We start from the raw sequence: 27,674 nt of genomic DNA on the forward strand, positions 1-27,674 counted from the left end.
CCTGCTAGGCCACCGCAAACTCAGCTGCCACCGGTCGCTCTAATTGAACCTCACACACACACCAGGTGTAGCACATCGGAGGGGTGCCCCTTCTGCGGACTCCCCGAGACCCTCCCAGCCCGCGCTGCGCGGCGGAGGCATGGCCGTGGGGGTGCTGGAGGCGACCCCGCAGCACGAGCAGGTACCGGGCAAGCAGCGCAGGCGGAGAGGACATTGGGCCGGGTTTCTAAGGCTCGCGAAGGAGCTGAGCGGCTGCAGAGGCAAATCTTTAAGTCTCCCACCCCACGCGGGGTCAACCGACCCGGGATGGCAGGCGGCGACCCTCTATAGAGAAGATGCTGGCGGTTCGCCTTACCCCGCCCCACCCGAAGGAAGCCGACCTCCTCTCCATCTCTCTCTTCTTCTCTTCTTCCTCCTCTTCCTCCTCCTCCTCCTCCTCCTCCTCCGCCGGATTTGTCTCCCTCCTTCCTTCTTCCTCTTTTCTTCCCTCCTTTCACCACCCACCCCTTAATCGGCTCATCCTATCCATTCCCCGTCACCCCTACAGGCTGCCCCTCTCTCCTCCTCTTTCTCAGCCAAGAAGCCCCCAGCGCCCAAGCGAAGGCCAAGGGCACTGGAAGAAGGCAGCTGACGGATGATGAGTACACATCAGGCTAGACTCTATGCCTGTGGTTCTCAAACTGAAGCGTGCATCAGAATCACTGGGAAGGCTGGTTAGACGGCGGGTCGCTGGGCTCTGCCCCCACCCCCGCCGGATTTCTGTCTCCTCAGCTACTGGATGGGGCCGGATCCTTTTTGCAAGTCTAACTGTTCCCAGGAGGTGTTAATACTTGAGCGTTGGGAGCTATTGAGCTAGCACTTTCTTCCTTTTGCTGTTGGTGATTTCAAACCCAGCCCTTAACTTTATCTTTCATTCATGGGACAATTCTTAGGCCGTGACCAGGTACCAGGAGCTGTGCTCACCTGGTGTGTGTGTGAGGTTCGATTAGAGGTGGACCTTTCCTCTGGGAACTCACATCCTGAAAGGAAAACAAAGACGAAAATAACTCAGAGGGTAGGAAGAGATCACTTTCTCCGAAACAGGTCCAGGTGAAGCTTTGTAGGAAGAAAGCTTACAAAGGGGCAAGGGATTGTCCCTGGCAGCGGTGGGTGTGGGCAAGGCCAATCGGGGAACAGGAATATGAGCTGGGCCTTGGAGGATGGATGAAATATGGCCACCTGGTGATAAACTCTAGATGGAGGGGACAGCAGACCAAATTGCTTAGAGGTGAAAAAAAATGTTGGGGGGTGATCATGGGGAAAGGCAGGCACGGATATCCACTATGACTCTCAGAAATCCGGGGTTCATGAAAGTTTGTAGTGAACGATAAGGGAGAGTGGGTCTTATGGGCCACACTATGCATTTGAGGTTTATTCTCTGAAATGAGGAAGCCATAAGGAAACTCCTTGGCTTCCTTGCCCGTTCCAAACCCAGTCATCCAGGGGGGCTGTGGATGGAGACCTGCATACCAGGAGGGGCGGAAGACTGGCAGAGTCGCTGTTGCTGCTGCTATTTGCTCTTCCTTGAGGCTGACGTCACTCGCTGCCTTCAGAAAGCAGGGTCCCTCTGTTAACTCCATCCTAGGAGGGACTCACAGCTTTTCCCTTAATCCCCTATAACAAAGTTTTGTGATCCCGAGACCGACAGCCAAGGTTTCACCTGGGAGCCGATTAGAAATGCAGGGTCTCAGTCCCACCCCAGCCCTATTGAATTAAAATCCGCATTTCAAGCAGACTCCTGAGCAATGGCAAAATGATTAGCTTTTAGCTTTCAAATAGCCAAATATAATGGATTAGCAGTGATCAAGAGAAGGCAGCAGGTGGGTTTTCTGTAGATCATCCAAAAAGCACTTCCTGGGGATGTCTCTGTGCTCTCCAGCTCAGTCTGCAAGGTCATGGCCAGATTACCCCCTTCCCCGGAGTCAGGCTTTAAATTAAATTAACTGGACACCAAAATGCTCCAAATGAGTAGAGTCTCTGGTCAGCTGTCTCTAAAACTTTGAACTCATTGGTATCATTTAAGATATCAGCAAAACATGGTTTTTAGGGGTTCTTGGATTTACACATCTTATTGCAGAAGCCAGGGTGACACTGCCTATTGATTGGTAGGCCACTCTCTACAACTTCAACTGAATGGAGCCTCACCTGGTTCTCAAATATTTATTAATAGTGACCTGATTACTGTTTTGTTTGGTGTGTGTGTTTGCGTGTGTGTCTGTGTGTTTTAATTCCATAAGCAAACATTTTATTAGGGTTTTCATCCTAAATTATTGCAGTACTAGGAAACATTGCTATTTTTCATGGTTTGGGTCTCCCATGTAACGCTATGAAATACAAGCTAAGAAAACAAGGAAATTTTGAGGGCTCTGTTTACGTTTTTCATTTGTCTCAAACAAGGCTTTCTGTGGATGATGAGTGCAATTAAGCGATTAGCTTTTTTTTATCAGTTATACTAAAAATTAGATTTCCATCTCAATAATTTTAGAAATTAAATGAAGTCATCATTTTATTTATAAATTTCCCAGGATAGAGAAAGTGGGTTAGCATATCCATCATGCACATAGGTAGTATAGACCCAAACCACAGCTCTTTGCGATCCCACAAAGTTGGATTTATGTGTCCTTTCTTTAACGAGCTTCTAGAAAATCATTCTTGTCTCCTAAGTTCAGCTTCCAACTCAGAGACTAATAGCCATGTAATTTTATGCAGGTCAATTACCTGATTTGAACTTCAGTGTCTTCGTTTGATAAATAAAGGGTTTCAGTACATCTCTGATACCTTCCATCTCAAAGAAGCTGAACTCAAGCAGGAAAATTTACTCTGTAGGCTCATTTCTGCACATTCTCCGGCAGGGGGCACCCCTGGGATTTGGATGGGGCCCTTTTCTGAGGCACTTTGCTGCTCTTTCTAGCTCTGTAGAAATGCGAGTAAAGGGGTGGAACCCAAACCACATACCCTTGAAAGATCAGTCTTTGGGCAGAGTATTACCCTGCAGTGTTTTCTGGCTGGTACTCTAAATGCATAACAGTCATAAGTGGAAATTTTAAAAGATTTTGTGACAGTGCTCTACTGAGGATGTAAGATAATGCTAACCAATATTTATTAAGTAATTGATTGTCAGTATTCATAATTTCCTCCTCTTCCCTAATCTTGACCCTGGACCACTTTTCCTCTAGGCCAGTGGTTCTCTTAAATCTTGGTTGCATCTTAAAATCACATGGGTCAGGAACTTTAAAAATTACTGATGCCTAGATCCCCTCCTAGAAATCTATCGGTTTGCTACGGTTGCCATAGCAAAATGCCAGAGCTTGAAAGGCTTCAAAGACAGAATTTTTTTTCTCATCGTTCTGGCGGCTAGAAGTCCAAAATCAGGGTGTCAGCGATTTTTGTGGGGTTTTTTTTTTGAGGCCTCTCTTTTTGACTTGTAGATGTCCACCTTCTCACTGTGTCTTCACATCATCTTCCTCTGTGTGGGTTTGTGTCCTAATCGTCTCCTCTTATACAGACACCAGTCAGATTGAATTAGGGCCCACCCAAATGACCTCATTTTACCTTAATTACCTTTTTAAAGTCCCTATCTCCAAATACAGTCCCATTCTGAGGCAATGAGGGTTAGAACTTCGACATATGAATTTGGGGTTGGGAGGACAAAATCCAGCCCATAATACCTGGCAGTGCTGTTTTTAATTAATATAGCATTGAATTGATCATTTAATTAATTTAATTGGTCTCAGGTATTGCGATTTTTAAACGCTCCCCGGTGATTTTAACTTACATCCAAGGCCAAGAACCACTGCTCTAGGCTTTCTTCAAGGCCACTTCTACTATAGGAAGTTAAAACAGATGACATCCTACCTTAGTGATTTTCTCTACCATTGTGCAAAACTAAGAGTCCAATTAAAAACTTAAACAGTCGGCCATCATCCGAATGTGTGTGTCTATCTAAGATAATTCTTAGCCCTCATCTGTCTTCTCAGAATGAAAACAGTTGACACAACTCACTCAGGAGTTTTCTGTAGCCCCATGGATAATATTCTCTTCATAGGCACCATCTGTAGGATATCCTTTTACTTGAGAATATTAGAAATTAGTTAAAATGACCAATATTTTACTATTTTGACTTTCAGAAATGGCGATTTTATATGATTCAAACTAACAATTGTGATTATTATTCCTCATGTAGGGACAAATAAAATAACATACATGCTTTGCAGTTTTAAAGCAATCCCGTGAGGTACAAAGGGATTGTTATTTTAAATTTGCAAATGAGGAAACTGAGGCTCATAGACCATAAGTGACTTTAGAAAGCCTATATGGCGATGAAGTGGCAGATCAAGACTGGAACCCGGGTCTTTCCAGGGCCCGCTTAACTTTCAAGGACAAGGCATAGGCCAAAACCACATGGAAGCTAAGAGCTGAGAGAATTGGTTTTGCCGATAAACTCAGGCGCCTCCACTCAGGGGAAAGAGAGAAATCAAGAAAAACATGAAAGCTTTAAAAACCCTACATTTGAAACTCCAGTTGTTTCCTATGAGCCCAGCTTATTTTTTTGCTAAATGTGCAAAGAATGAGGCCATGTTCAGATGAACTCGTTTGCTGGTTCCAGCCTGCAGCAAGAGAGGATGTACAAGGTACACCAGAGCCACGAATCCATGCACGTGGAGATGATGTTGATTCTCTTTTCCACCCTGATCATTGCCCAGGTAGTGCTGGTGCAGTGGAGACAGAGGCATGGCCGGTCCTACAATGTGAGTCACCCTGGTGGCCGCAGGAAGCCTGTGCCTCTTGCTGCCACATCCTTCCTTTTTCACCCCTTTGAAGGAAATGGTTTGATTTAAGTTAGTTGTTCTCAACTGTGTGCTCTTTTACTCCCAGGAAATATTTGGCAACATCTGGAAACAATTTTTATTCTCATACCTTACTGGGAGGAGACAGGGATTGGGACGTGTTACAGGCATCTAGAGGGCAGAGGCCAGGCATGGTGCTTGCTCAACACGCACAGGACACCCCCTCGCAACAAAAACGTCATCTGTGCCACGGTTGAGAAGCCCTGGTTTAAGTAAGCCAATTTTCCTTTTGTGCATGAATAACTTCTGCCAGTGGCCCAGGGAAGTTTAGATATAGCAGAAACAAAAGTCTGAGGCTGTCTAACTTTGTTTCATTAACAATGAACTGTCTTAGAACTGATGGTTTGCATATCCATGGAGGCATGTTAACGCAAACACTGCACTGACTCAGCCACACAGAGTAGCACCCCAGTTTCATAGCCCACCCCCATCCGAGCATGTCCACTAGAACTCTGCCATCTCACGACCTCACAGTTATCCCCTGGGCCTTGCTGGACCTGATGCAAACACTGCACTGACTCAGCCACACAGAGTACCACCCCAGTTTCATAGCCCACCCCCATCTGAGCATGTCCACTAGAACTCTGCCACCTCACAGTTATCCCCTGGGCCTTGCTGGACCTGAGTTCTTGCATTTACAATATTTAGATCAGGGGTTCTCAAATCTTAGGGTGCATCAGACTCACCTGGAGGGCTTGTTAAATCAGATTCTCAGGTCCCACTCCCAGAGTTTTTGATTCGATAGGGGCCCGATAATTTGCATGTCTAACGAGTCCCCAGGTGGTGCTGATGCTACTGGTCCTGGGACCACATATTGATAACCAGTGGTTTAGACTCGTTGCAAAGGGAAAAGGTCCCCAATTAACACTCTATATGGTTCTGGGTCTCAGACTGGTCATTGTGTAAGAAGACTTGCCCATGACATATGAAGTGCTAGCTTAGACCGGTATTTAATTTTCTTTTTACCCATCATAAAAATTATTTTCTAGATAGCACAGGGCCTACGGGAATTCTTTTGAGTTCTGTATAATACTTAAGTTTAGCCAATTTTGAATATTTTACTTAAAAAGAAGAATCTTGTTTTTTGTTTTTAAGCAAATGCATCAATTTGCTGCCATATCACTATTTTCCTGTCAATTAAAATAAACGCACTAAACACTTTCCTTATCTGCAAAATAGCATAGACTTTCTAGAGAAACTTACTTATTACATAAAAATATAGACATGTTAAAAGTAAAGGTTTGAAGAAAGATGTGTCATGCTAACACTAATCAAAAGAAAGCTATATTTCAGACAAAGCAGACTTTAAAACAAGGAAAATTATCAGGGATAAAGAGGAGAATTACATAATGATAAAAGGGTCAGTTATTCAAGAAGACATAACAATTCTTAATCTAGATGTGCCTAACAACAGTGCATCGAAATATACGAGGCAAAAACTGATAGAACTGCAAGGAGAAATTGACAAACGTGCCATTGTATTTGGAGATTGCAATGGCTTCTTTCATTAGTAGGTCGGTCGAGCAAGCAGAAAATCGTGAGAATGTGGTTGGCCAACTTTAATTGAATTTCATAGAATAATTCACCCAACAGCAGCAGCATATACATTCTTCTCAAGCTTACATGGAACATTAACCAATATAGACTACATTCTGGGCTATAAAACACACCAAAACAAATTTAAAAGAATAGAAATCATACGACGTACAGTTGACCCTTGAACAAACAGGTTTGAACTGCATGGGTCCACAGATTATACATAGATTTTTTAAAATTAAATATATCTCAGCCCTCTGCATCCCTGGGTTTCACATCTGTGGATTCAGTCAACTATAGATCGAAAACAGCATCTTCTGTCCTCGGTTCAGAACCTGCTTATTTTGGGGAGCCGACTTAAGTTATCCGCATATTTTCAACTGCCTGGGAGGGAGTTGATATCTCTAACCCACACATTGTTCAAGGTCAACTGTCTACTCTCACACTGTAAAAATTAAACTAGAAATCAATAACAGAAAGCTGCAAAAATCTCAAAAACACTAAATAACATGAGTCAAAGAAGAGGACTCAAGAGAAATTTAAAAATAATTTGAACTAAATGAAAATACAATATATCAAAATATGTGGGATGCAGCAAAAGCAGTACTTAGAGGAAAATTTATAGCATTGAATGTATACATTAGAAAAGAAGAAAGATCTAAAATCAGTAATCTAAGCATCTACCCTGGGAAACTACAGGAAGAAGAATAAGCTATACAACAATGGTAAAATTAATAATAATAATAATAATGGCAGAAATCAATTAAATTAAAGATAAAATCAATATGAAACTCAGTGAAACCAAAATCTGGTTCTTTGAAAAGATTAATAAATTTAATAACCCTTTAGCTAAGAAAAATAAGATTGAGAACACAAATTACTGATATCAGAAAAGAAAAAGGGGTTATCATTACTGATCACATGGACATAAAAAGAAAATAAAAGAAATTATGAATGATTCAATGCCCACAGATTTGGATAACTTAGATAAAATAGGGTAATTCCTTGAAAGACACAAACTATATCAAATCTCACACAAGGAGAAACAGATATCGATAGGCCTACATCTATTTTTAAAAACTGAATCAATAATTTATAACCTTCCAAAAAAAGAAAGCACCAAGCCCAGATAGTTTCACTGTGAATTCTACATTTAAGGAAGGAATTATACTACTTCTCTACAATCTCTTCTAGAGAGTGGAAGCAGAGGGAACACATCAGAATGCATTCTTTGCCACTAGCATTATGCTTATACCAGAACCAGATGAAGACATTACAAGAAAGAGAAACTACAGACCAACGTCACTCATGAACATAAATGTAAAAATTCTCAACAAAATGTTAGCAACTCAAATTAAAAAATGTATAAAAAGTATTATACACCATGACCAAGTGGGATTTATTCCAGGTATGTAAGATTGGTTCAACAACTAAAATTCAATTGATGTAATCAAGCACACCAAGAGGCTCAAGAAGAAAAATCATGTGATCATATTAAAGATGTAGAAAAAGCATTTGACAAGGTCCAACATCTATTTGTATAAAAACTCTCAGCAAACTATAAATAGAGGGGAACTTCCTCAACTTGATAAAGAATATCTACAAAAATCCTATGGCTAACATTATATTTAATGGTGAAAAAATCAACAGTCCGAATTGATTGGAAGATAGAAATATGGACCAAGTGAATTTCTAAGAATCCTTCATATGCCAAGATTCTATAATTTTACATGTTCGATTTATGTCCACACTTTTCTTCATTGCCTTTGTAGTGATAACAGCAATATTTTCTGGAGTCATTTATGATCATTTCCTGCTTACCTCTAGCATCTCTTCTCTCCACCCCCTCCCGTACGAATACACACAGACACACGTACAATAGTTTGGGATTTGCAATGCAAAGGAAATCAGCATCACATACATAACTTCCTTCCTTCCTTCCTTCCTTCCTTCCTTCCTTCCTTCCTTCCTTCCTTCCTTCCTTCCTTCCTTCCTTCCTTTTCCTTCCTTCCTTCCTTCCTTCCGTCCTTCCTTCCTTCCTTCCTTCCTCCCTCCCACTCTCCCTCTCTCCCTTCCTTTCTTATTGCAGGACCCATTCATCATCCTATACAAAGAGACAAATTAAAAGATATCATTTTTTTTTAATGAATCTGTCTATGGCCATGCCACCCTGAACACGCCTGGTCTCGGAAGCTAAGTAGGGTCAGGCCTGGTTAGTACTTGAATGGGAGACCACCTAAGAATACCAGGTGCTTGTAGGCTTGAAAATAAATAATAAATAAATAAATAAATAAATACTGTAGGCTTGAAAATAAATAAATAAATAAAAGATATCTTTTTTTAATTGATTTGCAATTCTTTTCAGATTCATTTTTGCACGGCTACAAGAAAAAAACATGGTACTGTTGGGCAGCATTCGATTCATCAGGATATTCCTCCTGCATGATATAGGACGCGGATGATGTGACCCAGGTGCTCTTCGCCAGTCATGTAGGTGTGTTTCATACACCCACATGCCCAGGTGGTGACCCCTCTGGTATGATTCATGTGTCCCAGCTGCCAGGCTTCCTTCATTGCATGCATTCACCTCAATTTCACATATTTCCTGTGTTTATTTATGAGGCACAGTATACCTACATTTCATATGTGGCAGTTACTATTAAAAATGAAAAGTTTTAACTGCTCTGGAAATTGATAATCTTTTAAATTACAATGAAATGTAACCCTCATTTCAAAATGACTTTTCATACAATTATTGAATTCATAATGAAAATTTCTGCCCTTTCCCCTTGAGTGTTGAGAAATATGGTTCTGGGTTTACACTTTGAAGATAGTTAAGAAATTAAATATTTGTGTATATAATACATTATAATGATATTTTTGCTTTCCTTTTATTTCTGATCTCCAAGGCCTATTTTTAAGAAGCAGCAGGTCTATATATTTGAACATTGTTATTCACTGTTAATTAAATCCAGCCATCAAGTAAGAAAAATTTGAAATCTTCTAGAAATGGGTTGTATTTATAGATGCATACAGAGAGAACTAGTTTTATAAAAAAGATAGTCCAATAGTTGATTCAAACTATCATAGATTATAACTCCACCGATTTGAGGAAATGGATTAGCCTTATAAATTTTGGCTTATAACCTAAAGCATTAAATGTAAGAGCACGGTAGTTTCACTAAATTAAAATAACTGGCTCTTAACTTTTTATTTTAAAAACTTCAGCATTCTTATGGGGGAAATAAAAAGATGAATCAAATATTTAAAACAGTAAGATGAAAAATGCAAATGACAGGTGATCTAATTCTGAAAATGGAGATTGTGTCCATTTCCTTCTTTAATATCAGAAGTAATGAACTAAAAAAATGTCAAAATCTATAATATATCATAGATAACTATTTCCATATTCAGCAAAAGGAAATGAATGGCCAAAATACTGATGAGATTTTTTAAGGAGCCGCACTCTTTTATGATCAAAAGTAGAGGGTCAAAGTTACTAAAGCTGAGTGCTAAAGGGAGCATCTCCTGAGTCTGGTTACCCAGCATACGGTTTCTGGCCTTCATGAAAACTCTCCTACTTCCTTAAGGAAAGCCAGTTTTTCCTATTCGGATATATATATCCGAATAATTAGCTTTGACCATTCCCCACAAAGTAGGATAGAAAGGTAAAGCAATTATCTGACTAATTCAGGCTAAAGAATATCTACTCTTCCTTGAAAGTACTGCCTGGAATTCAAAAGCAAAAACGTAGGTTTTAGGGCATTTTTTACTGAACCCTCTAGATAGTTCTCAGATTCGCTCCATGTGTACTTTTGTTCGAATGCATGTGTATAATAAGAACAGCCGTTCTCTCTGAAAGAAGACTTAGAGCAGCTCTGAGAAGATTTCAGATCCAGGTCATTTATGGGGATGGAGCAATAAAAAGAGAATGAAAAGAAAAATGCTATCATTTTTTTTAAGACTCAGATGTCAAATATGTGACATGCATGTTCTAACAACTCTTTCCACGTCACTAGCAGACATAATTAAATGATCATGATACTCTTTACCATGAAACCAAGGACCCAGGTTTAGAATCCTCCTCAACAGAGCATTGCCAGGTGCCACTACTAAGTCAAGTCCAAGTATAGAGACGAAATCTTTTTGTCATCTGCCTCTTACATTGGTGCTGAGCAAATAATAGGTGGTTAGTCTAAATGTGATAAAACGTAAAAGACCACAGATTATTGCTATGGTTTAAACCTGTCTGCTTTCCACAAGAGAGAATAGCTGGTTTTATGTCTGACCTAAAGAGGTGTCACTATGAAAACTGTATTAAGTCAATGACGCACAGCCCACCAATGCAGCCTTGCTTCCTGCCATGCGGGATTGAAGCCAGACAACTTAAAGAATCGTCTTAAAGCTACTTGGATTCAAGTCAGTGATATAAGCCACAAAGGGGTTAAATATAGAGGAACAGGAAAGAGTCTGATCCGCATCTTAGGGCTGCCTGGGAAAGGCACCAGAAACTAAAGAATAAAGATAAGAAGCAAATGATGGGTTGCAAATCTAATAGTCAAGGGCAAGGTAACCCCACAATTGGGATGTAAGGGTTAACCCCACAGAATGCAATGGACAGCAGGTAGGAGAAGTCCCAGGAGCTGCTCTGACACCACTTCCTCCTTTGTGATCACCGTGCATTTGCACATGTGCCAGTGATCATAACAACAGCCCCCAGGCTCCACACAGTACAGTACTGTTTACCTAGCACGTTCTCATCTATGATTTCCTTTGATACCCCCGCCTCAGGCAGCACAAGCAAGCAAGGTGGGCATTGTTATCCCCAATTTTGCAACTTGTCCATAGTCGCATAGCTGTTGAAGCCTAAAGTTGCTTTCATCTGAAATATCCAGAGAAAAGGGGGGACAGAAGCTGGATATTTTGGATTATTTCCTGTTTGAATTTTCAGATAACTGTGCCGATCGCAGTTGGACGGTGAACCAGTTGTACATTACAGACGTGGTGGTGTAAGCGGTTTCCCCAGAGTAGCTTCTGAATTGTTTAATAATGGACATGCTGTTCTGGGCACTGAGTCATTGAAAAAGACTTTCTGTACTTTTCTCTAACAGCTGGTGACTCTGTTGCAGACGTGGACTGTCCCTGTGTATTTCACAATAAAACTTCAGTGGTGGTGGTTTCTGTCTATGTAGGGAATGTTCTCACTTATCACCAGTTATATCCTCTTCAGAGCTACCCGAAGTCCCCTCTCAGAAAGAACGCACGGTAAGCATTCCATTGGTTCCTTCCCCACCATCCCCTTCGCTATCAACACTAAAAGTATATTTAATTCCGTTTTTTCCATGTGTGGGAGGAGCATGCTACACTTCTTTTGCCTTCAGTAGCAAAACTAGCTGGAGATTAGCTATACTGCTATCAGTTCACATTCATTATTTAATGGTGATTCAGACATGCCTGTAAAGTTTATTATTTTGAATGTTAGCTAGTGAAGGCCAGGAGAAAGAGAAGTGAAACTTATAAGTTTTCCAGAGCACGATTTGCATGTTTATTTTTAATGCAGCGTTTTTTTATTCCACTGTGAGATGTCATGCACATTCTAAAACTGAGAAAGAGAAGTTCATACTTCTAACAACTATGTGTAAGGTTTATAGCTGATAAATTATAATGGACAACCTATTACTTTCGTAACAAACAAGGCTTTACTATTCCAGTGATCATTTTAATTACCATTGCCAACCTCCTGACATTTATATAATTCCATATCTTTCACAAATCTTTCCAAAGTGCTTATAACATGCCCACCAAGTTTGCACTTGCTCTCCTTGTTCTTCAGATAAGAATCCAAATCCAGATAAAACTGAAATGGGACAAAAAGAAAATGTATAAGTCTATGGCCATACCACCCTGAACAAGCCTGATCCCATCTGATCTCGGAAACTAAGCAGGGTTGGGCCTGGTTAGTACTTGGATGGGAGACCACCTAGGAAGACCAGGTGCTGTAGGCATGAAAAATAAAAAATAAGGGATGGTAAGCTGACAAGGTCCTTGCAATCTGTGAGGTCAACCAAGGGTTGCCTTGCCTAAAAAAATTTCTTAAAAAATGTATAAAGTGTTTAATAGTAATTAGACAATGTTAAATTTATTTAAAAAATAAATGTCTAAAGTGTTTAATAGTAATTAGACAATGTTAAATTTTGATCATCAGAGAATAAATTATAACTCTTGTGAAATATTTTTATGATTATGTAGCCATTTAGATATTTGTTAATTCTCTAAAAAAATGGGAGAGATAAAATCAACTTTTTCTTCTAGTATGGAGAAGGAAAAATATGAAGCAAGAGAAATTAGATATTTAAAGTAATGATAAAGACTGAAATTCAAATGAATGAATTCAGGTTATGAGTATTTTAATCTAATCCCACTTTGGGAAGAGTTCTGGGGTGTTGTTAGGAGACCTTCTAACTGGCCAGTTCAGGGTCTTAGACAGCCTTTGTAGGGCCTGGTTTACCCATCTGTAAATGGACAGCTGGTACCCTTCCTCATTCTCACGAAGTATTATAAGTTATTTAAGACTTGTGAAGCAATCTAAGTTTTGGATGAATTGAAATGTACTTGTTTTCATCTCCTGGATATAATTATATTGTATTTCAGTGATATCAGATCACTTTTCCACTGTATAATGAATTACCCCAGCTAAACGTACTATTTTTATACATGTCAGCATATTGAATAAAGAGGAACTTCTCTATAGGAAATACCCAAATACTACCTCGTCCGACTCCTGATTCATACATCTCAGAGTCCATGCCCTTTGCTTCTCATGCCCACGGTGCACCCATTACAGCTTCTCCTTGCCTGCACAGCTCTGATTTCTGGCTGGCATAGTCTGAGGGCCAAGATGCTCCACTAACATTTTAAGCAGACCCAGCTGACATTTGAAGAGAAACAATGGGAGAAGCTAATTAGGGTCCCTTTTCTTCTAGAAAAGCAGTCAGGATAAAGAAACTCCTATTGATGAGAGGTAGTAGGCCCTAAGGATTTTTATGGATTTGATTAATCATATTATAGGCACATCACTTCCTAGCCATTTTCCATTTGGAAGTGGAGGACTTCATTACAAGTTGAGAAAGCCAGTCAAACAAATCCACACAGTACAGAAGGCAAATCCAAGAGAGGCGGTCCCCAGTGCCAGTGCAGTCTGAAAACCAACTAACTGTTCCTCCCCCGAGTACAGCACGTCCCAGCCGCGGGACAGTTGGAGAGAAGTCGGGTTCCTCTTGACTACAGTCAAGTTGTCTGCCAAGCAATGTTCAGGTTCAGAAACAGGCCAAACAGCTCCATGCCACAGAGAGCTGGGTCTGATCACATCAGCTCCAGCCTAAGGCCAAGCTGTCCTTTGTGGACGCCACTCTGAGGCACAAACACAATTTCTCTTCCAGCTTATCTGCCTTCCCATGCAATCAGATCAGCAAGGGGAGTCTGGACTCTAGCGCTCTAAAAACGTGTACCACCCCCCATAAGCAGGAAGGTTTAGGGGGCGAGATTTGGAAAATCTAACACATCCATAACAATAATATGACATATTGAGCATTTAATGGGCCAAGTCTATTAAACATTAATTCATATAATCCTCAGAACTATTTTAGGAGCTGATGTTATCACTCTCACTTTATTATAAAGGAGCAATTATAGGAAGAAATGCAAAGTAGGTTGGCCAGGGTCCCATAGGCAGTAAGCGGCAGAGCCCAGAATCAAACCAAAGACATGCAAAGCCCTGCTCCCAACAGCATGCTGTGGCTTAATTACATCAGCAAACCCCATTTGCAAGGAAACCTTACATTTAGAAAAGTTGTTAGTCAGGAGCACCTCTGATGCCGGCACCACCTTGAGAAGGGCCCCTCAGGCAGAGAGAGGGTACATGGACTATACGTAGAATGCAGGGAACCCCACTCTGGAAGATCCTCTCACCTTTCTCATCATCACCTCCCTGTTGAGACACAAACTTCCACCTCCATCTGGCTGCACTGAGCAAAGATCCAAACAGGTCAGCACCGGCAAATCAAAAGGACCAACCCAACGATCCAAGGAGTCACTGTGGAGAAAGGCCCCAAAAGCTGTCCCTGGTCCCCTTTAGGGATGACACTGCCTCACAGCCACTTGAGCCACCTTGTGCAGCCCTGTGAGTTTCTGGCTCCATGCAACTCACCCACGACTCGTTGCTGACCCCTCCCACGGGCAGGAGTACACCTGGAGGAAGAGGTGCCACCCAACAGCCCCTGCGTGTGAGTTGCTTGAAGTGGGGAAAGCATTTCACCAGAGAAATGATGTAAATGACAACTCATTTCTCAGGCTAACCCACAAACCCCATTTGAACCATAATGTTTGAGAAGGTCCGCTCTGACTGGAATTTGGTGAAACAGAGTATCTTGTAAAATAACACTGAAACATTACACCAGGAATACCATAGAACTTAAGCATTTGGTACAATGGCTCCAACAGGGAGGAAGCCTGGGAAGGGGACAGGGTGGGGCCAAGTCTCTGGAGTGAGACCCTGAATGAAATTTTGTATGGAAGGCAGGAGAGGGGCTTTAGGAGGATGGGAAAAGAAAGGGCTTAGGGGCAAACTGAGCCTCCTGCCATTGTTTGCCCTTGAGAACACTCCAGCCAGCCAGCCCCATATTGTCTCTGGATACTAAGGATAGCCGCCCAGCTGCTCCTTCTCCTTCCACTACCTCTTCCTGTTCCAGTAGGCAGGGCTTTTGTACACATCAGGAATAAATGGCTCCAGCTCTTCGCACATCATCCCAGGCAGGAAGCAACCACATGGCCCTTTCTGTAGTTTTTTCTAAGGGCTTCTACTGCCAGGGATGAGAGGAACAAACAGGGTACAGGGGTCCCCTCTAGATCATCTCTACTCTCACCCTCCACCGCATCCTCTCACTTCTCCACTGAGGCCCTGTGGGAAGAAGGAAAGGCCTTAGGATGGTCATGGGAAGAAGGAAAGGCCTTAGGATGGTCATGGTGAGTGTGATGCACAAAAGACCCATCTGCGTGGCAGAGGAAAACAAGGCTGAAGCTCTCTTGCAATTTTATCCCATGGCTGAGGAAGGGGCGCTTCAATGGAGAGGAAACGGGATGAAGGCTGAGGATCCCTGCGTTGGGCCTGGGGGCCAGCAGGAGCAGGAAGGAAGAAACTCCTGGGGGAGGTGGTCTCCCCTCTTGACTTCTCTTCCCGTCTTTGTTTGCCTCCAAGGTGCTCCTGCCCAAAGCACCCTGGAGACAAATGAGTAAAGGAAAGGGGGAGGGGGACAGGATCCCAGGTGGAGTAACCATTCCCGAAGGCCGTTTTCACATAAGGAACACAGATAAATTTACAACGAATTTATACACGCATAAACATAGAAACACACGTACATGATAGTACTATTCACATACTGCTTGTTGATAGTATATTAAAACTCTAGATTACTACTGAGTTTAGCTGATATAATATACTTATGTTCTGTATATTACACAGAAAATACAATTTTAGAAACTAAAACCTGCCTTATGACAATGTTTGAAGAAGATAAAATACTTTATAATATATCATGCTCTGTGTTTCTCCCCATTTTTCACTCCAAAGAGTGGTCTACAAATGGTTTCTTCTAATCTACAAAGTCAGCTATGCACTTGGTGTTGTGGGTTACTCGGTTATCATGTTTACAATGTGTGGACTACATTTATTTTTCAAATAAGTATCTCCAATGAAGATATTAATATCTCTAAGCATTTGCTTATAAGGTTAACTTGGTCGAGTTCTCTGTATCTGCAAGCCACACCTGGCCCTGCCGTTTTCCATGCATATACTGCTCACAGCAGATTTCACTAGCATAGTAGATGTCACTGGGGAAAACCACAAGAAAGGAGAGAACCCTACAGAATAAAACTTTTTCAAAAAATTATCAGCTTTAATGCAATAAATGACTCTCTGGCAACATTTTTGAAAAACAGATTTCCCAATACGTTTTTAGATTTCCATGGAAATTAGGGAAATTCTTCATTCCAGATTATATCTATCATAAATGAAAAATACATGTAGTACAGCATTTTAAATTTAACTATGCGAATTCCAAAGTAAAGGTCCATTATCATCAATTGCTTTGTGATTTGTTTATCATTTTTTCAAAAAGCTAAGTTGGAAAATCTGGTTATTAAATATATAAACTTTGAATTTATAATAGCTTTGAAAATATAAATTAATTTCAAAGGGCCAATAGCAACTTTTTCCTTCTTCCTACTTAAATATCAAAGACCTGAATAAATTCAGTCAATTTCTTTCCTTTTTGTTCAAAAAAGTGATTAAGATATGTTAGTTAGTAAAAGATGATACTCGAGCAAAAGAATGATTTCAGGGTAGTTAATTTGTTTCCTACATTTAAGTTTACTAAGATGCTTCTTGTTTATTTGCTTTTTTAAAACATCCCTCTTTACTCCACCTAGAAAAAGAATATTCCAAAGAAAATTATACAGTTTAATAATCCACATGAATCAGTACTATTAGACTACTAAGAAGATATCAATGCATGTAACAACTTTTATGACAAAATGAATATTTTTCATTTTCTGATTCTCTTATAGGTGTATGAAAACTAGCACGTTTTATGCATCTTTTATTATAAGTACATTAAAGCTAGCATACTTTCTTTATGGATATATTCCTTTTTTCCAATGAAAATATGATATGCATTTTGTTATTTAGTTTTTTACCTTGGATTTATATGTTTACTAATTTTTTAAAAAAACATGTTTGTTTAGGGTACAAAGAAATACTATCATTTACTACAACCTCAGGCATTAAAGCTAAAGCATTTCAAAAACAGCTAAGAAAAAACTAGATGTGATATTCAGAGACAACAGCAAAGCACTAAATAAATGTCATAGCCATGGCAAAACTTTCTTTTAAAACAGGAAACATATTAAACTTCATCAAAATTAAATATAGCACTATGAATATTGGCTTTATACATCATGCAAGACTTTGCTGTCACTGAAATGTATTATTCTAAGCAGAATGCCAAGTGTGACAAAATCTGCTTGTGTGCCCTCAAAAAATATATGTAAGCTTTAAAGAGAAACTATACTTGACCTGCAAATTTAAAAGATCACCATTAAAAGTAGCCCTACATTTGTGGTAAAGTAATTCTTACTGAACCACAATTTTCTCTTCCACAAAATTCTGGTGTCATTTCCTTCTATATATCTTCTTCCTTAAAACCTCTAGAGCGATGCTATCCAACACAATACCTGCCAGCTCATGTGACCGTTGAGCACTTAAAATATGAAGGAAGATGTACTACAAGTGTAACATACACACTTGTTGTCAAGGACAGTATGCAAAAATAATTTTTATATTGGCTACATGTTGAAATGATGATAGTATTTTGGATGTACTGGTGAAATTATTTCACTTGTTTCTTTTTACCTTTTTAATACGGCTACTAGAAAAGTTTTAACTTTCTATGTATGTCCAGTCTATATCCACTGAACAACACTGTTCTAGAGTTTTGTTTCTGGTACACATGAAATCCTTTTGACTGGGGATAGTTGGAGAAGGAGGAAACTGAGGGCACAGAAATTGAAAGAGAGGTAAAAAGATAACAGAGCAAGAAAATCTTGGGAGAAATGAAGGAAATCAGGATAGTGATATCCACGACTCAGAACTAAGCTCTCATTAGGAAGATGGTCGTTGAGACGTGGGGTGGGCGAGGTCCTTGCCAGCAGAGCTGAGGCTGAGCAACCGACCTGTGTCCTGTGAAAGGGAATTTAAGACACACCACGTAACTATGGAACGCAGCTCAAATAAAAATTCCCCAGAATCTCTCTCCCACTGAAGTTACTCTAAATCTCTGGGACCATAACAGAAATCAAAAGGCAGAGATCGGCAACTTTTAACTTGTAAAATAAGGAAGGCAATGGGATGGAGCTGGCCCTGGTGGGGAAGGCTCTTCCTGAGGCCACAGCACAATCTCATTTTATAAGCATTTCATGAAACTCAGAGCAGGAGCTCCTGCCTTATCTGACAGGAAAGGAATAGAAAGTAACTGTACAGATCTGTTATGGCTGGTTTAAGACATAGGTAGACCCTGATTTCTTTTTTTAAGCATACTGTCTGTATTACTTCTAGTGAACATAATAATATTTATAAGGACTTTTATTAAATCACTTGAAACTACCATTGTCCCCACACTATTATGAGATTTTAGGACCCTTCACCATGACTTCTCCTACAACGAGGCATACCAAGGACTCAACCTTTCAGATTGGGAAGGAGTTATTTTTTCACTATTAAGTGTTGTTGATCATCATTGTATTAAGATTCTTTTCAGTGGAACCATGAGTTTGTTACTATACTCTTTATCAATAAGATTATAAATACATGCTCCCCTGGACGTGGAGGGAAGATAATCTTCACTTCTCCCCACCGTCCTGGTTCTCAAATATACCCAGGCAGATCTTGAAAGGATGGAAGCCTCCACCTGTGTTGGAATTCCCAATTCACATCACCACGAGATCTGTACCCTCTAAGTCTACAAAGTTCCCTGCCCTTCTATTTCCTTTTCAAACTAACAGAGCACAAAAATACCCAGAAGAAGGTTCTGGAGACAGACTACCCAACCCCTCTCTCCTCCCCACTCCCTCCCTGACTCAGTCAGGCCCATTGCTAATTACTGAGACTGTTGACTGATATAGCAAACTAAATGTGCAATGATTAAGATTCAGAAATTAAATTAGGTGCTCATTATTCACTTTTTAAAGAGATCTTTCTCATAAAAGAAAAAGAGGGATTATCATAGAAAATCATTATATTTGAAATATGATCCAACTTGCAAAAAATTTTTATTAATACATGACAACTATAGCACGGTAGCAAAAGGCCTCAAAATTTGAGATTGATTCTTGTATCTATTTCAAATATTTTCAGGTAAGATAAAGAATGTGAAAGCTTTCTGTAAAATCTTAGCTCTATAGCAGGATTCTTAACCCTAGCTGTTCTAGTCACCTTAGGAGCTCCTAAAAAACACTGTCGTGCAGACCCACCCCAGGCCACTTAAATTAGAGCCCTTGAAGGTGTACTCATGTGTCAGTAGAGTTTTAAACCTCCCCAAGTGATTCTAATCTATATTTAGGGCTAAGAACTATTGCTCAGTTTAAAAAGTTTAAGATATCACCTGCCCATTGGGATACATTGGGGTCTGGAGAGAGTCCCAAAACATTGCTTGCTGCACAGGCCCCATCCCCAGAGAGTCTAATGTAATTGGCCTTGGGTACAGCCAGAAGATGGAGATTTTTACAAACTGCCCAGGTCTTTCCATGCTCAGGCCAGCCTGAGAACCATCAGGTAGAGTTTGCTTGTCTAAGAGCTGTGGTCCTAAGAAGCATTTGAAGACTCTCTCAAGAATTACTTTCCACTTAGCACTGAGCGGTAAAATTTTGGGGAAATTTAGAGAATTTAAAATTATTTTATTAATAAAAAGTAAAGCTACTCAAACCAGTGGGATAAAAGAACACCCCCAGGTCCTGTTAGATACATGCCAGGGAACATCTTCCCAGCTGTAGCCCTCCCCAGCCACATTCTTACTTCCTTACACTGTTGTTTTCAGTGGGATCAAGCCTAGAGAGTCCATGGATTTTGACATTGTGTCTTTGTTCTATGGTCTCTACTATGGCATAACGGGGAGAGACTTTGCAGAGATCTGTCCTGATTACATGGCTCTACTGTAGGGGTAAGTGTCGCTTTTATTTTTATTCTTTGTACCATTTATGGTATGTGGAGAAATGGTCTCATACCACATTTGTACCCATCTTCAGAAATAGATAAATCTTTTTTTTTTTTTTTGGTTCTCTAAGCCCGATTGCTCCTCGGATTCTCCTTGCATCAAAAATTGTCTTTGCTAATTAATTAGAAAATGCATTTCTTATTTATATAAAGTGGTTGGGAAATAGGCATCCTTTAATCCATTAATTATTTGGAAGTAACCATATCTAGCATACTCCAATTGTCAACATTTCAAAGATTAGTGAAAATTAAACAATAATAAAATGTTTATCTCTGCCTAATGCAAGCAAAAGTCATATTTGATGCACATGAAACACTTTAAAATCAACCAGTGCCTCAGGGTAATACCCATTGTAAAAATTAGTTATTATTGTATAGCATTTGAAGTAGAAGATATAAAAAGTGTGCTAAATGTATTCTGACTATATATTATTCCCTGGAATTAAAGGAAAAACTAATAGTTTTTTTAAACTCTCTTTAAAAAATAAAAACTCAGAATGAACATACTTTCTGGTTAGATGCATTCCAGATTCAGATATTAGGAACATTCGTCTGTGTCCGACACACGCACATCTCTTAAACACTTTCAAGCCAAGGGTTCCAGGGATGACCTAGTAGTTTCAGGAATTCAGCATCTCTGTCCTCCACTAGTCTCTTGGTACATAGCCAGATATGAAATGGAAAAACTAGTGTGAGTGGCAAGAGTGAACTTCTGGACTGTTTTTCTCTGTCTTCATTTATGGGGCAGGACTGAGTGGACATGACCTTGATATTATCTCTACTCCATCTGCTTTTCCCCAGCTCCATAGGCTCTAGCTCACTCTTTTCGTAGAGCCTGGAATCCAGCTTCTGTAGTGAAACACTGGCACGAGATACTTTTTAGAATTCCTCTGCCATGTGTATCTATGTGACAGCTGCCTTTCTTATAAGATTTAAAGTGAACGAAGGAGGGAACTTTTTCGCTCCCAGTTCCTCCAACAAAAAACAGAAACCATACCCTCTTAAAAAATTCCCAAAGCCTCTTGTGCTGTTTATGGACAAGAGAGGAAGAGAAGGGTTGTATGTACTCTTTTCTCCAGTGGACCAGGAAGAAGAAGTTGGCAAGACAACCAAGTCTTTAAGCACCAACTTTCTGGAAACTTCTCATCTCATCTCACCCATCCTCTGTCATCACTTCAACTACCAAACAGATAAAATCCACTGCCTCAAGCCATTGGCACAGCCACCAGTGACCTGAACTGATGGTGCATGCGTGTGTGTGTGTGTGTGTGTGTGTGTGTGTGCGCGCGCGCGCACATACATACTATAACTATGTGGGGAAACTGATATATAGAGGTGCCTGGGTTTACTCCAGAGCTATGAATCAGAATCTCCAGGAAAATAAAAGGAAGAGTCAGGCTCTGAGTACGTTTTAAAAAGCTTCCCGTGTAATTCTGAACTACAGCCCCAGATAAAAACTGTTCGTCATGAAGGATTCCTTAGTGGAGAGGTTAGACTGGAGGTTATAACTAGCAATGTACTTTGGGTCCATTCGGGGCTCAGCAGGGGTTTGCCTGAAAACCTTACCCCCACTGTAGCATTGTTCTAGGGCGTGTGCTCACCTTTCCAGTGGTGCTCTGTGCATTCCCCTCAACAGTTCTACAATGTCGGCGGGATGTACACAAGAAGTTTGTCAGGCAGTATCTGTGCCGTCTGTGGGCAGAAGACCATTGTGGAGCTCAATGAACAAGGGCTTGTTGAAAACACATACCAGCTTTCATGCAGTCATGTGCATCCTTTCCATGGGAAACCATCTGGTCTTCACGAAGCCAATGTTGGGAGGCAAATATCAAATAATCCGTGTTGGGCATGGAGCTGGCAGGTTAGGGAAGACCGCCTCGCCACCTCCCCCCGTTCCTCTCTTTCTCCTGTCCCCCACTCCTGTGCCTTGCTCAGTTCCCAGGCCTTTATCCTCCTGCCCATTTTTCTTTTTGAGACTTTCTCATCATCCCTGCTAAATAATGAACTGCTTGCTGATTAAAGTAATCTCCTCCTCCAGTAATTTCCTTTTTTAAAAAGGAATCTCAATGCCACACAGACAGGAAGCCTGCAGCACCTGTGCAGGATGCTGGCTGGTAAAGCTGACAAAGCCTTAAGTGAACAGGAAGCCAAGAAGGATCAGGGAGAAAGGGGGTTGGGAGTGAGAAAAAATGAAGTTTTGGGTGTAGGGAGGAGCTCAGAACTACCCAGGTGAAGCCCCATGTCTGAATCTCACAGGACCAAGAATGACAAAGTGTGCTTTGCCTGGAAATAATCCTAGGAATCTGCTTGTATCAACAGTGGTGATGGGGACAACCAAGTATTGGCTTTGGTCTTGAAAAGAGGTTTATGCCACAGGCAGCAGGGCACCCTAGATTACAAAAGAAAAAGAGAGAGAAAGAGAGAAAAGGACCTAACGTGAGCACTCAGTTTGTGGACCATTTGGGATCTTTAGGTGTTAGGGACCAGGCACGTTTGGGCCTGGAAACCAGAATTCTCTGGGAACTCCAGAAACCACTGAGGGAAACCTCAATGTGCACGAAGATGCCAGGATCAAGAGCCCTGAGCAAGGCAGACTGTGCTGCCTGAGCACGTACCTCCAGACACTAAAGCTATGTTTGGGCTGGCTAACAACCAGTATTTTAATTCTTTTCTAAATATATATTTCAAAAGGCATCATTTACCTTTATTTTATAGTATAATGCCCATTTTATAGCCTTGCTATCCAGTCAGTCAATTCAAAGCCATGGCATTTTGAGGTGGTTAAAGCACCTGTCTCTTGCCTCTGCAGCCCACCTAACTCAGTAATACTCTAAACATGCAGTGCCTGTGATTCAATTCTGTTTAATCGAGACAGATTCCATTTATTCAACGTGAGTAAAAACTGGACCAAATGCATCTGAAATGTACTAGGAGTCTTTACTCCAACATTTAAGCCTGAACTGTTTAAGGTAAGAAGCACAGAGAGAGCCTGTATGGAATCCTAGGGTAGTATTTTCAGTACTACCATAAAACTATGATAGTCTTCCCAAAAAGCTATCATTCTTAGTAGATATAGTCCAAGTCTGGCTCTCGTTTTAAATATGATTTACTTTTCAAATGTTGGAACAGAGCCCCATCTGCCATTTGCAAGTGGAAATATTTTGTCTCTCCACCTTTAAAAGCCCTTAGGGATTGTTGTACATGTGTGCATATGTAATCCAGAATGTAGTTATCTTTAATTTGCTTTGCAGGGAGTATTATTAATGGCCCATTTTAGCATGAGTCATATTAGCAAGGAGCGGACCATCATGAGTCCTATTAACAAGGCAGGGGCAGAGATCTGAGTATTACTCTATGGCTATTCTGCTAGTGTGTAGAGGCTTTTCAGCATGGAGATTTTGAAGGTGAAAGAGAATATTAAAGAGGAAATGGACATTTCAATGCTGGCTCCATGACCTCTGAAATCTATCCCTATCTGGATGGTGGGGCCGTACTCCAGGCCTTTTGAATAAAGGGCCATATGGGCTTTGGTTCAAAATCTTTTGTGATATATACTACTTTATGTTAACCCAAGCATATTGCAAAAGTGAACCCAATTCCAAGAACATAAAATAGTGGAAGTCCTAGTTACACACAGATTTAATATTGAGGAACTGTTCACATGGCCTTGTATACACCTCACCACCCTCCATTTGTTAGGGAGGGGACGTCTACATCGTTGCTGTTCCCATGAGTGTGTAGCAAGCCAGCCAGAAAATCATGTGATCTTGACCCAGAAGGCCACAGTGGGATCAACGACTGCAGAAATAAATAAATAAATAGGATGGGTCTCATTATAGTTTTGAGTGATTCTTTCAAATATTTGTTCAGGACACGGGCACTTAGGCACTGCCTAAGGCGCTGAGGACAGAGATGAATGAGACGGCCCCACAGGTAGCACATGGTCCAGGAGAGACGTGTAAGTACAGAGAAACCCATGATACAGTGTGATACATACTCTAATAAGATTAGGTCCCTGGCACTTAGGGACTTAGAGACATAGGGTTCACTCTCATCTTTGGGGGCAAACGGTCAAACTTTCTGGACAAAGGGATGTATACAAATGAATTTGTAAACGCCTAAGTTTACATGCTATTAAAAATAACTGACTCCTTATCAGTAATACAAAAAAAGTGGAGAAAAAACTTAAGAAGCTAATATAAATATTTGTGAGCTTATGACCACAAATAATTTAAACTCGTCTAAGTGCCTAAGTCTGATTGCGTAGTAGGTAATGAGTAATACACAAAAGTATGAAACACTATGGTAAATGTATGAGAAATGAACAATAAGTGAGGCAGGGAAATAGAATGATACATTAACTAAGATACTACAGTAAAAAAGCACTTTCATTCACATTCTTTATCTAATTCTTGCAAGAATCAAGTGAGGCAAAAAGCTAAGTAAACACCTCGGGGTCACAAAGCTATTGTAGCTCTGACTCCAGGCTCACCGTCCTCAGGGTTCCACTGTCCTACAGAATCTCCCTAAAAAGTGACCCACACGATCCAGTCAAGACTGACGGCCGTTTCCACGCCCCCCGCTCTGCTCCACATTCCCATCATGTCCTCATGAGGCAGACCTTGCCTTGTACTGTCTACAAGCTTCCCTAACAAAATGTCTAAGCTTTTGTGAATTCTGCATCCGAGGTTGGTGTATTGTTGGTAAAAAGCAGACTTGCCCTTACTGCAAAGAGAAAGTCTATTTGAAGAGGATGATCGGTAACCCGTATCCTTTTTTTAAAAAGCTACAAAATATCATCTTAAGTGATGCATTCTTCAGTCTAAGCTTTCATTACCTTCATTATAGTTGCAGCAGAAAATTTTCTGTTTTCCCTAAGCGCCTGTTCCAAACGACTCACTGGTCTCTTTTCTCCGCTATGCCTATATGTTACTATTCTGGTTAGGAACCTAAATGACAAAAAAGACACACTCTACTCTTTATATTCCATATGTTCCACTATAAGGGCTTTAGTGGAAATGTGATGACATTGCAAAAGACAGGTAAAGAAGGGTTATATAGATGATAGATGAATGATAGGTAATGGGTGAATGAGATATGTGGGTGGGTAGATAAATAGATTGGAATTGACATTTTAAAAGTCCCAAATGTGAACTAAAGTACAAAAAAGTATTTTGAAGGTGTACAAATGTTATTATTTCCAGAAATTAGTAAGATTTTCCCCTTGAATTTTAGCTTTTTAAATTCCTTACCATGCTTCATCTTTTCTTAGGTTAAACTCTAGTGACAATAATATTGGAAGGAAATGAAGACCTACAGACTTGGTCAGCTTAGGGCAGCAACTAAGACTTTGACAGATAGCAGGGACCCCCACTGAATAGCCCCAAACCTCATTAAGAAAGGTAATGGCCCCATCCAGAGCTGACTAGAAAGACAATCTTTAATCTCCCTGGCCCAAGACCATCATATATCTCTTCCAGAGGGATAAATGGGATCGAAACATAGCCCCCTTAAGCAAAAGAACATCGAGAGGTTGGCATCCCCCTGCCAAGTACTCTCCCTTCTCATAAGAGATAGCCTTTCTGTGCTTTCTGAGTACCAATTACCTAAATTATACAATGTTACATCTCCCTTTCTCCCTGTTCCCCCTTCTCTTTACCAACCTTAAACATACAGTTTTGGCAGTGGCTATTGGCAGCAACACCCCCATCTCTGAGGACTGCAAATTTTAGCCGAGAACGCATGCACATTTCAAGTAGGGCAGAGGAGGGGGCAGCATCAATGGGTCTGTGGGTCACAGAGCCATGCCCTAGCAACAGAGAGCACCCTCTGCAGCCCCCAGCTCCATCTACAGCAGGGGTCCCCAACCCCTGGACCGTGGACCAGTACCGGTCTGTGGCCTGTTAGGAACTGGGCCACACAGCAGGAGGTGAGCGAAGCTTCATCTGTATTTGCAGCGGCTCCCCAGCGCTAGCATCACCACCTCAGCTCCACCTCAGAACACCACGCATCAGATTCTCATAGGAGCACCGGTCGCTGGTGCCGAAAGTTTGAGGACCGCTGATCTACAGGCCTTCTCAGTGAGTCTCTGTAATTCAAGCACCACCAAGGCTAAAGGCATCAGATGCTCCTTCCCCCTTTCTTTCCATCCACTCTCCCTGAATTTCCCTTCTAATACGAGGAGACTGAGTCCAGAACCACTTTTGGTTATAACTTCTAAAACTATAGTACGCATATCTTTGTTATAAAATTGGTGATAATATGATCATAAATGTCACCTTAAATGATCATTTAAATGACAAAGGACCATTGGTTTCTTTATATAGTCTCAAGAGAATAAACTTTTTAATATTACATGTACTCTTTTTATTGAGACTCAGTAGAGGAAAAGCTGCATGTGAAAATTCTGCCTCCATATATGTAACATTGTTATCAGAGATACTATGTATTAAGTCCCCTTAGCAGAAGTTATCAAAGATACCAGGAAAAGGTATATCTTCTCTGTGAAGACATGTTTTTCTTAATAAAAAATGAGTTCCCTCTGATTAGCTGACTGTAGGAAAGCCCAGAGCTGATTTGCTCAGTTACAGTACCTTCCATTATCCTTGGCTTTCCAATGCAGTCATTCCCCTCCGCCTCTTTCTTTTAGCATATGATCCTTGCCTTTTTTTCTTGTTTTGTAGTTTGGGATTTTATTGTAAACTATTTCAATTTACTTTTGGAAATTAGGAGTAGTGTTAATAATGATAACCAAACACTATAAAAATCATATAAGGGGCTTTTCAATGAGCACATAGAATTAAAAGAAAGAAAATACCCACTTTTGAGATTGCTTATAGTATATGCAAATGTTATTCATGAATATCTCTGCTACTTGTCTGTGTAGAGAGCAACCTCCTTAACTGAGATTTAGCTGGGAGCGCACACACATTTTGTATGGACAAATCCTGGACTGGCTTCGTTATCTGGTAGCTTAGCAACCCATGGTGATGGGAATAGTTCAAGGCATTCACTCTTCACTAGGGCTGGAATAGTACAGCAGATTTACCCCAGAAAACATGTATTGCCTGTTGAAATATTTTTAAATCCTTGATCCTACATTTCCTATTGATTTTTTTTTTTTAATTTTAGAGATGATCCCAAAAGTTTAAGAAAACTGAATAAAATTTGGTGGTCTACCTAAGGCAATTTGTCTATATAGAAATTGAAAAGCTGAATGAACAAATGAAGCCTGCTTTGCATCTTTCCCATTATGATTGTTTTCTAATCCATGCATGCGATGTATTTGTTACAACTCCCCGAGGACATTCCACCTCTAATTTGGCTGATAATGATCTCATCTGTAAAATGTTTCAGAGGTTTGCAAAATACTTCTCACTTAGAACATTTGGGCATAACTAATACCTTCTGCTCGGCTCAACATCTTCAAAGAA

The 27,674-nt window shown here is 40.6% G+C and overlaps 1 protein-coding gene and 1 non-coding gene across 2 annotated transcripts in view; both read left to right on the forward strand.

The window, feature by feature from the left end:
• RNF175 (ring finger protein 175) overlaps positions 1–27,275 on the forward strand; it is a 27,470-nt gene extending 195 nt beyond the window's left edge. Inside the window, 8 exon segments of the mRNA XM_006926940.2 lie at positions 4,646–4,787; positions 11,534–11,682; positions 13,806–13,813; positions 16,050–16,155; positions 20,069–20,192; positions 21,878–22,011; positions 24,907–25,008; positions 27,155–27,275. Of these exon segments, the coding sequence (XP_006927002.2) occupies positions 4,646–4,787; positions 11,534–11,682; positions 13,806–13,813; positions 16,050–16,155; positions 20,069–20,192; positions 21,878–22,011; positions 24,907–25,008; positions 27,155–27,275 (886 nt within the window).
• LOC112475089 lies at positions 12,309–12,427 on the forward strand. The gene has a single exon (XR_003044579.1). It is a non-coding gene; the product is annotated as a 5S ribosomal RNA (ribosomal RNA).
• Positions 27,276–27,674: the final 399 nt, after the last annotated feature.

This window comes from Pteropus alecto, unplaced genomic scaffold (assembly GCF_000325575.1).
Source record: "Pteropus alecto unplaced genomic scaffold, ASM32557v1 scaffold50, whole genome shotgun sequence".
NCBI lineage: Eukaryota > Metazoa > Chordata > Mammalia > Chiroptera > Pteropodidae > Pteropus > Pteropus alecto.